The 14770-nt window shown below is 38.0% G+C and overlaps 1 protein-coding gene across 2 annotated transcripts in view; it reads right to left on the bottom strand.

Annotated features, from left to right (window-relative positions):
* Window positions 1-14770, bottom strand: part of tmeff2a (transmembrane protein with EGF-like and two follistatin-like domains 2a) — a 120075-nt gene that overhangs the window by 96255 nt on the left and 9050 nt on the right. For both annotated transcript variants that reach the window (XM_062431152.1, XM_062431153.1), the window contains exon 2: window positions 12385-12494. In XM_062431152.1, coding sequence (XP_062287136.1) covers window positions 12385-12494 — 110 coding nt within the window. The remainder of the gene's footprint in view (window positions 1-12384; window positions 12495-14770) is intronic.

Raw genomic sequence — 14770 nt, 5'->3', positions numbered from 1 at the left:
TTTCTTTGGTTTTGGTATTACTTTTATATTATCAGTAAGTATAACATGACATCATAAGACGGGTGTTGTCTTATGATGTCATGTTATACTTACTGATAATATAAAAGTAGTAAAAAGTAGTATGTATACTTGAACAGTATTCAGCGCAACTGTACAAATACGACTTTATCTTTTTTATTTGAATATGAAGAAAACACTGGAACAAAGATTGTGCTCAAGCTGATTTCAAATCTATTTCAAGCTTGGCTTATAAAGTAGTGTAAACACACCTGACATTTCACACACCATTCCTCTGAGACTGCTGGGTTTCTCCAGTGTGCCTGTCTACATTTCAGTATCGTGTGCCATAGACTCCCACTGGGTAAACACCACAACCTTCTGTGTTCTTTTAATTTTATTTTCTTCTTGAGTATTTAAAGGCTGCAATTATCACATCAAGACAAAATACACAATTAGGGATTGGCTATATGTGTTAGTTGGCAGCACTACACTATTACCCGGCTTTGACAACCCACACATGCATGCATATGTAAAGAGAAGCACATACAAACAAAGGAACCTCCCTCATCCACAGAGACCTGACTGATAGCCTGATCCATTTCCTGTATCCATTAGAGGCGGCTCTAGATTATGCAATTCATCCCAAGGCTATCATCCACCTCTATCAATAATAAACATCTCCACAAAACTAGGGCTAGCCTCAGAGGATGGAGGCGGCACCGCCCAGCACGTTCTACTTCTGATGAAACCCTCTGTCTGCTCGGCCTGTACTGTACACCGCATTTGCTTTCCACACGACTTGTCTTCAGTTGCTGAGACCCCGGCACAATCTTTACTTATGCTTTCTCGTACTTATCAAAGCTGCAGCGTTATCAGCTCTGACAGAGATGTCTCAGTGCTTATGGTGGTGGCAGAGAGCATCTGTGGCTCATGACAAGAGACAGACGCTCTCGCCCAAGATTCCTCTGTGTCTTTGATGCGCCCTGTTTCTTTCCATCAGCTGGCCCTGCGTCATGAGAATGATGTCTGGTGCAACACTGTGACATGACCTGGTGCAGAGGAGGGAGAGTGGGACTTTTTAACACACAAATATTGTGTTTGATGATAATGAATGTGTATTCTGTTTGAACCATTTACACCAGACTGCTGTAGCACGTTATCCCTCGAGTCACTCTCCAATGAGATCCAGGTCTGGAACAGAACTGAGTCACATTTTTATGTGCTGGTTTTTTTCCTGCTCTGTTAACAGCAAAGAAATACCAAATTAAAAAAAGATTAAACCATAAAAAGCTCAATCAATCTACTGCATATTCATCACAAATATGCATAAAACAGTAATGCACAGAACATTGCTTCCACCCATGCTGCTGCAGCAACTTAACAATTAAAGATATTATCTCTTTTTCTTTCTTTTGCTTTTAGTATTTGGGCATTTGTTTGCTCATTTATTGAATACTTAACAGGGAGAGCAGGAGCAATTTTGAGTGACAGCATTATTAATTTTAATGATTCAGATACTGTACAGCTGTGCTGCAAAAAGCACCTATGTGAATCGTTTAAAGCTGTCAAATACTGTATGCATTTTTTATTTCACAGTGTTTAATGATTAATCCGTTATTGTGCTGCAGAATAACCAAGGGAGTTGCTTAGAATTAGCTTTTCTTAGACTTTTAATCTTGTCCATCCTTCAATAAATGTTCTTATTAAGAATTCACCTGTCCCCTTGTTTCCCTTGTTTCACGAGTTTTGTAAAGCTCATCATAACATCCTTGAACAAGACTATGCCAGGCATGTCAGTGTATTCAGGTGGTTTGGTAAAAATCGTCAGAGGCATTCAATTAGATTCCTGTTGCCAATAGAAACATTCATCCTTTCATATTGAAATGAGATGGAAGAAAGGGGAACAAAGTCAAAATTGGATAAAAACGTGTTTAGGCCTTTAAGATGAACCTGTTTCTCCTGTGTCACTGTGTTCACCCGTGTTTGTCAGATTATTAGCCCCATGCTGGGGGACTGACCTTCTTTCATGTGGGAATCAGGGCCAACCAAAACCCCGTTGATGGCTCACTAAGGAACAAAAGGAGTGGTGTGGTTGGTGTGTCAGAGATAATGGTCACCGACAGAGTTGGGGTCAATTTCCTTTCAGTTCCAATTATATCTGACTTGGTTTCACAGGGAGAATCAACCAAAAAAGAAAGAAAAAAAAATCTGAGTTTCAAAGCAGCCAAGTCTCAGCGCAAGTTTTGTTTGTTGAAAAACTTTGGCAAGGCCATGTCACAGTACACCAGACAGTTAGAAGTACTTCTAGTCAGAGAAGAGGAATGGAAAAAAAAACAACAACAAAAACAACAAATTAAATAACAATAAATCCCCGAGGAGCGCAGTCATAGTGACAAATCTGTCTGATGCCTGCCTGACACTGTGTTGTATTCCAGACACCCCCTGGACAGAGGATTGTGTAGCCTTGTCTGGGTAAGTGAAAATCCCTTCTCCCATGATGCCTTGCCATGTTTACAAACAGTGGTCAAGTCCTTATAATAGAAGAGAAGACAAAGAGAGAGTAGCAGGGGACAGAGACAAGGGATGGTGAGCTATTTGGACAAGTGAGCGAGAGAAAAAGACAGACAGAGAGTAATGGAAGAGACGGGAGTTACTGTGACAACGGGAAGATGGAGAGATATGGAGGGAGACTGGGAGGTGGCTGGCTTGTGAGTCTGCTGTTTAACCGCTTGGCAGTCTTCTCTTGATTAGGGCCTAGCCCGCCAGTCCCTGCGGAGTCTCCCAAGCCAAGTCACAGGAGACAGGCTACCCTGTAATAGTGTCTGACAGGCCAGCCAGAGCCACAGAGGAGCTGACACAGATGCTCCGTTTTTCAGGAGAGACGCCCGACACAATTCCTCATGAAGTCTCCCTTCTCCGCCTTCACAAAGTAATGTAGTGAGTCAATGTAACAGGCAATTGAGAGCCCAAATGTGGTAGAAATTAACTTTGTCATTGACGAATGTGAGGTACAAAGGAGTACGTTCCATTGAATACATTTAAGCATGCAACCACAGCATGTTATATGATGGCGTCAAGTGTAATCCCGAGCACCAATAGGAGGCGTCGAGCTGCAGCACGTCAACTGGAAGACATGGTAGTTACCTGGATGTAAGTACAGTGTGGGATGACAAAATACCATGGGTGAGATGCCCATAACTTTCTATTTTCGATTAAAAACTTAAATAATAATCTGTGTGATGACATTATGTTTTGTAAGCAGCAGGTCAACCAACAATTAATCCATGTTTGCTTTGTATTTAGATACAGGCACATGTGAAATAGTTGAAATAAACTAATAAATAATGTCAGTAGTAGGGCCAGCATTGTATTTTAGTATAAAACAGCTTTTTCACTGGAACAAAAAAATGAAAGTTTTTCGGGGGCGGTGAGGCTGGAAACTGATCAAAAGAAAATTAATCAGAAACTATTGTGATTATTGATAAATCATTTGGATCACTTTTCAAGCAGAAATGCCAAGCATTTGCTGTCTTATGCGGATTTGCTGCTTTTCTCTGTTTTAGATCATTGTAAACTGGATATCTTTGGGGTTTTGGGGTTTTGGACTGATGGTTGGAAAAAACAAGATTCCTGAAAATGTCACCTTGGAATCCGAGACGGATCAACATTTTCCATAGACTTTTTATAGACGAAACAATTAATTGATTAGTTGAGAATATAATCAATAATGCTTCTTATATCTCCAGTTACAGCCCTGAAATTATAGCAGAAACTGTCACATCAAAGCGATGGGTAAGGAGAGGGATGCTATCAGCAGCGGGCAGATCCAAGGAGGAGAGGAACAACCTCTACAAGCTTCTTTAAAACCAGTTTATGTCTGTCAGGTGAGAAAACTAAATGAATAAACAGCATATAACAGTTATATCACATTTTTACTGAATAATGTCATCAGGCTTTACTCCATAAGCAGACCAGCATGTATCAAAAACTGCATTACTCCATTAACATTGACTATTGACTTTGTTTTAAATGCACACTCTCACATATTTATACCATAGATATGTGGCTCAGAAAATTCCCTCCTGTGCTAACTCGTCTACTTGCACATTTATCATGCAAAGACAAGACGTGGTTGTAGAGACCTGCAAGAAAAATGATTGATTTACTGAAATTACAAAAAAAGCTAACATATTTTCTCACTGGTGGTGTTTGGCAATGTCAAAAATAATTTTGGTTTAATGTGTCATTTAAACAATGGAGGCAAACATAATTTTGTTTATGCTACTAAGATCACTGGAAATTTACCATTGAAAGACTCAGTAACATATCTTTCCATAATAAATAAGGCCTTAAATGTTCCCTGATTCTGCTATATTCATGCAGTTTGGAGTATTAAGTAGAAAGTAGTTGTAAACATTCAGACACATAAACAAAACACTTGCACCTATTAAATTACGTTCACCCATCAACTGCCTTCAAACCGTGCGACAACAATGTTCATGTAAGTTTACTGCATGTCACATTGTTAGACGCCCATACTGAAGTTAAATCTTTGTCACAATCTATGTCAAACTGCACAATATCAGTTTGAGGCATTTTGGATGGTGCACTGAATGTGTGTTGAATTGCGGTACTATGTTGTAAGTAGGAAAATAGAAAAAAATACACATGAGAGCAGAGACACATCACTAGGTTGCATCATACATTTGAGCTGCTTTGATGTTTTAAAAATGCAGCAAAGTCACACAAACTTGTTCTTCAGTTTACCTCCATCATTTTAGCGTATGTGTGTGCCATGGATGTATTAAATGGAACAAATGTTTTCTTCCTAAACTTTATTCAATAACCCGCATTTACAAAATGTCACACAGGCCGGTGTATTTTGTGTAATTTATGCCATATTCTGATTGATTGGTGTGTAGATGTGGGTCGTAGCAGCAGTCACATTGTGAGAATGTGGTCTTAAATCAATGAGCATTTTGCCTCAGACTGTCTTGGTTCACCAAAACTTCAAATCAGTTGTCAGTGGTTGTGTCTCACAGTGCGATTTACTGAAGGACCACCACTTTGGTTCTTTAAAGTAAAGGGCCCTTTAAAGTGGTAGCAGAAATCTTAGATGAACACCTTAAGAACTCACAACTCTCCTACAAGCACCAACACAATAGGGGACTATATGTTTATTTTATAAGAGAAATGGTTCGAAAAAGACAAGTGAGAGATGGAAGTAATGGAAGGAAGTCTGAAGACAGCAGGCGAAGCAGGTAATGTTGAAAAAGGTTTGACTATGCAAAATACAGGAATATGACATAATCCAGTACTAATCTTATTCTAATAGAGGATTACATTAATTTGCTTTGCCAGAACAACAACAGTACAAATTTAAAATTAAATATATGCCTTTAAATTTGAGCATATGTAGCACAGTGGGAAAAAATCCCACAGTAAGCAGGGATGACATGCATCAAGAGTTACAAGCTGGATATATGCGCCATGATATGTCGCAAAATGCTCATTATATGTGGTTGCTCAGATATATGTGGGCAAATGCAGACAAGAAGACTAATCATAGCAAGCACATGAAGCAGTATCAAGCAAATAATATGACATGATACAACAATGACAAGCAGATGAGACATAATAAACTGTACATGAATTTGCAAGTGGAGGTCATGCAGATAGATGTGAATGTTAATTAAGCTTAAATTACAGAGTGCTGCATGCTAGGAAGAAACTTTTCATAACTTTTTTATAAAACTGTATTCCCATTTAAGAGGTCAGACTTCCTTGGAGGTAAATTAGGTCATAAACAAATCAAACACAAAATCAAGGTTGTTCAAAAATGACTTATTTTCAGCAGGTAGGGCAAATCCATCCATCTTTGCTCTTTAGCTGTGACTTCAAAATAAACTGGAGAGCCCTCCACAGTGATCTCATTACCACTTGAAATTAGTTTCAGTAACTGATTTTGTTCAGTGTGAAAAGCAAGGTGCATTCAGCTTGATGCATTCAGACTGATAAGTGGCCCTGAGACCAGGCTGGCATTTTACGTTCTGTCACCTTAGTCACAGATGAATGCTTATCATCATCTTTGTCAGGGTCTCTGCTGTTATAGCATCCAAGTGTGGCCTTTTATATGGGCCTGCACAAGGAAATAAATTCACCATTATTCAAAAACTCGGTCCCAGTCTGTTCACATGGCCCTGGATAAAAGGATGATAAATTAATGCAAATATATGGAATGGGGTCTGCATCAGAAGCTGGTGTCAGTACCACCTGGGTCTGTGTGAATCTGCGTGTAAACGTAGGTATTTCATTAGTTTACATTCTGCATTACATATCTGCGTATTTACGTGCATGTGTTGGGAGAGTTAGAGAGAGGAAGATGAAGGAAGATGGAGAGTAGGAGAGTCGTGTTTCTGTACTTTGAGGTGAATGCAAGTTGGGTTTTTTTGCAGTGTCTGTGTGGTTTTGAAAGGTATGTACATCTTTTCCTTTTCACTGGTCCTTGTTTAGTGCAATATGAAGGATGCGCTGCCCTTCCACACCCACCCATCAACAGCATATGAACCCACATTAGCGCTCATCCCTCTTTGAAGTGCTGAGAGTTGCAGCAGTCCAGGCATCACAACCCAACATTAGACAGCTTCCGGCAGTGAAAAGCGGGAGAGCAATTTGAGGTCAGACATTAGAGCGAATAGTAGCCACATCAAACAACCAGCAGGGCGCATATTGAAGACCAAATGTGCTGTCAACATTATCCTAAGTTCTTTTACATAAAGTCAATAAATATGCTATGCTGACTGAATGCAAATCGTGATGGTGCATGTGTATTAGGATGTCAGGAAAGAATGACTGTAAGCCACCTTTATGTGAACTAATGTTACGTCAGCTCCAATTCCACTTTGCCAGTTCACATTAGGTAAATGTACTCATCTGCTCATATCCATGAGGAGCCGCATGGATGACCTGGAAAATGTCCACGTTTGCAGATACTTAATGTAATATCAACTGGAGCTGCAGCGATTAATCGATTAGTTAATCAACAAAATTAATCTGCAACTATTTTGAAAATCAAAAATATTTTTAAAGCATAAAAGTAAGAAATGTGCTTCAAAGTGATTATTTGAAACATCAATTAATTGAGAAACTAATAGGCAGATTAATTGATTATGAAAAATAAGCATATGGCTCTAGTAAACCGAACCACATCTGCAGTTCACCCCGCTGTCTATATACACATCTGTTTTGGAGAATGTCAGCAACTAAATCTGGGTGGCACAATTAATGTGAATTAATGAGGTCTGCAACAATTATTGTGTCCCTACATTATTTTTTTTTATGAATCTGCTTATCATTTTCTCTGTTAATAAAGTGATTAATTTATCTACAAAATAACCGAAAATGTCCATCACAGTTTGCTAGAGTCCAAGATGATGTAATCAAATGTCTTCTTTGGTCTGATCAACAGTCCAAATCCCAAACATATTCAGTTTACCATAATGAAAGACGGTGAAAAACAGAAAATTCTCACATTTGAGAAGCTGGAACTGGGGATGTTTGGCATTTTTTCTTGCCATGTACTGGGCTCTACTATTAAAATAAAAACATTGGCACATATTATCATAAGCACCAGCAATGTTAATGGATTTGAAAGAACCACCATTAATAGCCCATGGCAGAGGACGTAATTTCAGAGATAACCTCGTACATGCTAATGTAAAATCAGTCATAAACAGTACACAGGCCTTGTTAAAAACCTCTGACAAAAGGTTGCTACAAATACAGAAGATGTGCTCGATGTAATAATGTGGTAAGATGTAAATACTTCACTTATCCTCATATTCAGAAAAAACTATACAATGAAGGATGCCATGTTCCACTTTACATGTAATTTATTTAATCAAATGTCCTTGTGGGTTATTGAACATAGTGTGTTATTTAAAACAGAGAATAAGTGAACACAAAGGCTCAATAAGGAGAAATAACAGAGATTACCCAACAGCAGTACATTCAATGACTTTAGATCAGGCATGTCCAAACTATTCCATAAAGGGCCGTGTGCCTGCGTTTTTTTTGTTCCAACCAATCAAGAGCACACAATTGGACCAATAAGCTGTCTGAAGACTGAGATCCATTTATTGACTCAAACTGGGTGTGCTCCTACTTGGTTGGAATGAAAATATGCAGCCACATTATGGCCTTTTATGGAATAGTTTGGACATCCCTGCTTAAGATGACAACATTCAAGATCCAGTGCAATGACAAAGTGACTCTGCCAGACAGAGGTGGTGATATTGATGAAATTCTTTAGATGATAATTGTACTGGATATTTAATTTGCAAACTTTATCCCCCAAAAGGTTTAAACTTTGTGATTCCATTACATGTCATGCTCTAAGGAGCTTTGGGATTAAATAGATGTATTTGTGTTGCACTCAAGATAAAAGTATTTCACATGATTGCACAACTTTGAGCTGCAAAGCCAATGCTTTTATTCATCAGATATGCAATTTCTGTAAATATTCTTGTAAACAGACGTAGGTATGTGTCGTGGTGTTTCACTTGTTCCTGTTTTTCTTTTCTTGTTCTTATTTGTGAACTATAATGTGACAGATTGTTTACATGTCAATGTCAATTACTGAGAGACACTCACAGAATGGGCAGAGTATTATCTATTTAAGATCATTGTTGAATTCATTGTTTAAAATACTCTTGATGAAGGTTCAGAGAGGGACTGAAATGTTAGTGTGAAATAATATCTGAGCAGAGTGTGGGATCTTTTTTGATTGTTGGCAATTAATTTTCAGTTGATGAACTAATCAAATAATCAACTTGCACCAATAACCATAACCATCATCAAAGCTTTCTTAATTTTCATGTACATCATGGTTAACAATCCAAGCAATCTATTTAATTTTGGATTATATAACTTTATGTAATTTGTTTTTGCAGAAAATGAAATTTATGTATTTATCTGTTTAATCCTGGGAGATTTATTGTATCTTGGTACAAACAGCTCTGCAATGTTATAATTAACAATGTACAACAAGTCCTCCATCTTGACAACAGAGGACTGTTTTCTCACCTGTCATCTCTATATGGTTGAGTTAGGTTTAGAATACTAAAACTACACCAACATGGCTCAAAGAAAACTACATTAAACTTTGCTACTGACGTCAATATAGTAATTCTGTTTTTAGGAATGTTATAAAGTCTTCACTGTTCATTCATGTGCATAGAGTTTCATTCGCCTGGCTCTGTATCAAATATAAAGATAAGATTACGTTTTTCTACTAATAACAATAAACGTGGGGTTATGAACTGAACAAAATCCTTAACAAGCTGGTCGCCCCCGACCACTCTGCTGTAAGCATCCTCCACACAGGCCTCGAGCCTAAAGCAGGACTGGGGAGATCAGGCAACACAACCATGAGCCAAAATTGGCAGAAAAACAACCATCACATAAAATTGGGAGTATTTGTCCTGCCTATTCTGCAAAACACACTACTAGACACCTCCGCACTACAAAACAATACAGTCGGTGTGAAGGCGCTGGCGCCAGCCGCAGAAAATAATTAGCAGTTTCTGGCTGAACTCTCCTGTTGACACATCTGTTAAAACCGACCTATTTTGAAAACTAAAAGTATTTTTTGACCCAGGCCTGTAGTGAGCAGCATTGAGCTGTATGTAATTGCGACATAAATTATCCATCACATTTATTACATCTGCTGTGTTGACATCTGTCTCCCATTCATCTGGAAAGTCTCCTTAAAAACCTTGGAAGCTTTTACAGATGTTCCACACACAATCTGCTCCAACATTACATCAGGCTTGTAAACAAAGCTGCTGCATTTATCCTGCAACTACACACAGTGCTTTCCAGCTCCCTTCCCTTTGTTATGTGAACGCCTGTCAAACAGAATCACTGTATATCTGGACTCTTTTTTTCTGCCTGCTGACTATCAAAAGTTGTGTTTGCATATATTGTATTTAATCAGATGTATTTTTGTAAAAATTGTATTAATTCAGGTCAAATTCATGTAATTAACTTTAATGATTCTTTGGTTATTTTAATTGCTGCTGTCAAACTGTCATATTGATTCACATCAGTGGCACAGATGTTTTGAAACTGTATTTACTGTGTTTTGTTTATTTGGTTTGTTTAAATTAATATTAGCTTTCCATTATCAAAAGCCGTGAGTGTAACTTTATTATTTTCAGTATTAATTAGTGCAGGATTAAATTTCTTTTCTGTCTTTCCAAACTTTCTGAACTTTCAAAAGACAACTGGAGTCACATGTTTTGTTGTTTGGATTATGACTTCAATGGGACATATGCTTTTTTTCTGTCATGTATATGCTGTTATAATGTTGGATGTCTATAAAAAAAAAAACACCAAAACCTCCAAGTTTGTTAGGTATTATGAGCTAAAAACTGTAAACAGAAAATTGGAGCAACATGTCTGATATAAACACAGTCATGAGAAACAATTCAAAATTCCAAAATTGTAGCAATAAATACAGAGCACCATTAAATAAAGTAATAAAATGTGTTATTTACCCTTTGGTGCAAAGTTTTAATTGAAATGTTCCACAGCTCCATGAGCGCACATATTTTTAGAATGGACGACCCCTTTGGGAATCGGCACTGTGACCTGACATTAGTTGGTGAGTGAAAGAGTCAGTGTGAGGCGAATCTAATGCATCTTGGCAATGAATAGTGTCCATTGATTCCTCCACATCAAACTCACTTCCTCCTCACAGAGCCCCTTGCACGTCTCTTCCTTGGGTTTTTGTGTGTGTGCATGTGCGTGAGACTATGTGCACGCACCTATAGATTCTGTTAGAAAAAAGAAAATTAATCCTCGATGATAATCCATAAAACTTTCATGCCTCCTCTGTTGGTTTTGAATGAACTGTCGACAGAAGAAAAATGTTGTATCTATTTATTTGGCATTAATTGGGAGTGACTGATTATTTCAGGGCACTGCAACAGTTGCTAAGCAAGGACGGTCACATTTACCTTCATTGATTAAATAAAGACAAACAAAGGATGCATAGCTGAGCTGAGTTGACCTCAGTCCTGTGGTATTAAAGCCAGAAACTGTGGTATGACCTGCTCTTTTCTGAGAGCATAGAGAGTGCTTTGGTGCACAGCGACAGCAGTATCAGTGTGAGATCTCCTGAAGAGGAATGGAGCTGTAATGTCATTTATCTGCAGGCCTCTGTTAACGTTTGCTCCCAGGGAAGTACAAAATTGAGATAAAAGCTGGTGACCAATCGAGTGTCAGCTTGCCTAGTGCCTGGTTGCGCTGATGACGTGCTGATAAAAGCGACGGATGAGAACACGTGCAACGTCTTCAGATCTCAGTGGCTTCATTTATTTTGAGCTCTGCATAGCATATCAGTCTGCAAAGCTTGCAAACGTTATACCAAAATCAATAGTGAGCTGACTGGTTTGCTCCTTTTATATTATAGGTCTGGTTGTAAAGTTAAGTATGAGTCATTATCAAGAACAGCATAATTTCTTAGATTTATGCCGTTAACGAGGGGCAGGGTTGTTTATGAATGTGGACAGTGATCCAGGACAGGGGCATGGTGGTTTCACAAGGTGCTATAAACTCGGCTCATGCTATGCAACCACCTCCCCTCGGGACTCATACTCTCCAATCAGGACAATGGACTTCGATCAAGTTGATTACTACTCTTTCATTTAAAATATATGTTACATTTAAACTCAACATATGGCTCTATTAACATGCTATATTTTTAATGATGTTTTTGACATCTACAGTGAGTGTCTTTATCTTCAGAAGAACTCTCGAGTTGTGTATACACAGCAACATATGATCTCAAAAACTGGACGTGCTTATCAAAGTGTTCATCTAGTATACATCATATGACTAGCGAAGGTTTATTTAAATTCATCACCAAGTCTCATACTACTAAACACGTAACATCCCACATACTGTGCAGGCTCATTCACTTAACCATTCACTAAGCTTCGACCCACCTTAGTTACGGTTGCCACGCTATCCATTCTTGCGCATCACTTATGCTTTTTACCATAACTGTGTCAGATTAACCACTTGAACTTCTTAGTAATTTTTAAATCAATAGGTCCCTGATTTCAGGACATATAGACAAAAGCAGATCTCTCAGTTCAAGCTGGCGACCGCCACGTTTTGCCAGCTGAGAAGAAAACTACAGCTAGCACATCGTATCAGCTGTTGTTTTCGTTTTTGAGGGGTTTAGGGTTTGGACACGCAATAAAAATATGCACAACCCGTCAAATTCTTACAGTACAGAGTAGTTATCACTATGTAGGGGAGCGGTTCAGGGAATAGTCGATTAAAACAGTAAAACAAAAACATCAAAGGGCTTACCTTGAAATCGCAAATGCACGTCACCATGTTCCCAAGTCGTAGACACTCCCCATCAAACTTGCATGTGTTGGTGTCGCACAAGAACAGGTCTGTGTCCCGGTCATCGAAACCTGGAGGACCAAAGCCAACAAGAGACACCAGTGACTAAGTGTTCCTCTGTTCAGCTCTTAAGCAACTCTAATCCAAACCCCCTTCAGGGCCGTTCGTAATGACCGTCTACCATTAGTCATGGCTCCCACAGCACCATGCACTCTTTAAACAGACTCTGTACACTTTTTAAAAAGACAATGCCAGCACACATACTTGTCCTTACCTGCCAAAATGATAAAATACATATATAAAACTACTAGTCTCTGGGCTGTAGATATTTAACATAATTTATTCCACAAAGATATTCCCTCTTTTGATACACTGTCTGGAACCTCAGTAAAAAAATCTCCCATAGGTGTTCAATTGGGTAGAGATCTGGTGACTGTGAAGGCCACAGAATATGATTTGACATTGACATCGAATTGACTTCGTTTTCATCAAATTTTTCGGCCACCTCGCATGGAAGCATCTGCATTTGTCATTCTATCTACTCATTTGTTCAGGCTTTTCTTTTATATTTGTTTGTGTACAACGAGGCTGACTCCAGGGGCGTTGTCCTGGAGAGGCAAACCTGGGACATGATCCGATTCAGGCTGTGTTAGGGATCTCAGATGACTCCAACAAAGCATCCTGAATCAAATCAAAGAGTCACGTGGGCATGAGACAGTAGACTTAGCTCGGGGCTATTAGTCCACCTGAACTGATTGTTCACAAACAGCCACCCCTATGTACATAAGAGTTTCTGTATTTCGTAGTGCATAAACCAAATTTCAGATGACACAGAGTGAGAAATATTATTGGTATTGTAAAGCAGAAAGCATGTACTGTACGCAGTATATGATTTATTGTCTGTTTACACAAGCCCATTAAAAACAAATTAAAAGTGACATTTTATTCCCACTTTGCTGTATCAGTCTAGCTGAAAAAGTCAAAAACATTATCATACTAAAAGCCCAAAGTCCAACACATTTCCAGTAGCATTATCTTCTGCAGAGTGAAATTTAATGAAATAAAACATACTCCATGTTTATTTTGATCATTAATTACTAACTGCTTGATGATAACATGAAGGGATTTCAGTATATACCCTATTTTGGTATGTTGTGTAGTCCCAAAAGAAGCCATTTTAATAATATTTGTTTATACTGTTTTTTTGTAAATATCATACAAATGCATCTAAGAAACCTCAGCATCAAAGCCACGAGAGCTCAACTCATGTCAGCTGATATCAGTGCTTATCACAGGTATATAAGTAAATGCAAAAATATTGGCAGATACACACAACATCACAATATGTGTGTGTGTGTATTAGGCTGCTTTAAATATCTGACCGTTAATGTTCTTAAGTCATGTCTAGATATATATGTACATATAAACATTTTTTCCAATTAAACCTATCAAATATGTGATTTCCAGATAATTAAAAATTATCATTTATTAAAATAATCATCTATTTTTAAACAGAAAAAATATATAATTTTCACATTTCAGGGATCCTCATCAAAAAAAAGAAAAGTTAACGGCCAATGAAAAAAAATAGAACATATGTAGTCATCTTTCAAATATCAATAATAAAAATTGTGTCAGCCTTAAAAATCCATTGGTCAGGCTCAATGCAGACTGTTTTGACCCGTTTATGTAATGAATTTCATGCATTTCATCCAAAGCATTAAGTTACTACTTACTTACTACTGTACAATACTTCACTTATGTAACAGTTGTTATTGTGCCTGCTGATTAGGGTAATTAACTGAAACCTGATGTAAGGCTTTACTTTTGAAATGTTTAATGATGCATTAAATAAGACAAACACTGAAAGTCAAAAAGAGCCTGAAGTCCAGAAGTGAGAAAATTGGAATTTGAAGCTGAGGATTAACAATGTGGCGTTTGTTCCTGCAGTTGTCTCAGTTCATGCTTTGCAGCATGGGGGAAATGGATAATGCATGCATTTAATAAACTGAAAGCTATGCATGCAAAGAATTTTACCTATGCGACTCAGATCTAGTGAAAATGTAGTGAACATTTTGATGGTTGTTATATTGTGAACATTTAAACCCTTCATAGTTGAATGTGTCTTCTATTTTTAGTGACAAGTGGTGTCACTTTAAGCGCCTATTGAAAATGTGTCTGCTCTTCCAGACGGCGAGACAGGTACAAAAATATGTTAAAAATCCAATTAGGTTATCTTAATTAACCTTATTTAACCAGGCACACGCAGAGTGAACAGAAAATCTACTAATTGAGTGCTTAACTGATCTCATACAGATATTCTCTTTTGACGTGCCATCCTCTACAG

This window comes from Scomber scombrus, chromosome 13 (genome assembly GCF_963691925.1).
Source record: "Scomber scombrus chromosome 13, fScoSco1.1, whole genome shotgun sequence".
NCBI lineage: Eukaryota > Metazoa > Chordata > Actinopteri > Scombriformes > Scombridae > Scomber > Scomber scombrus.
The sequence above is the reverse complement of the archived record's forward strand: the minus strand, read 5'-3'. Positions and strand labels throughout refer to the sequence as shown.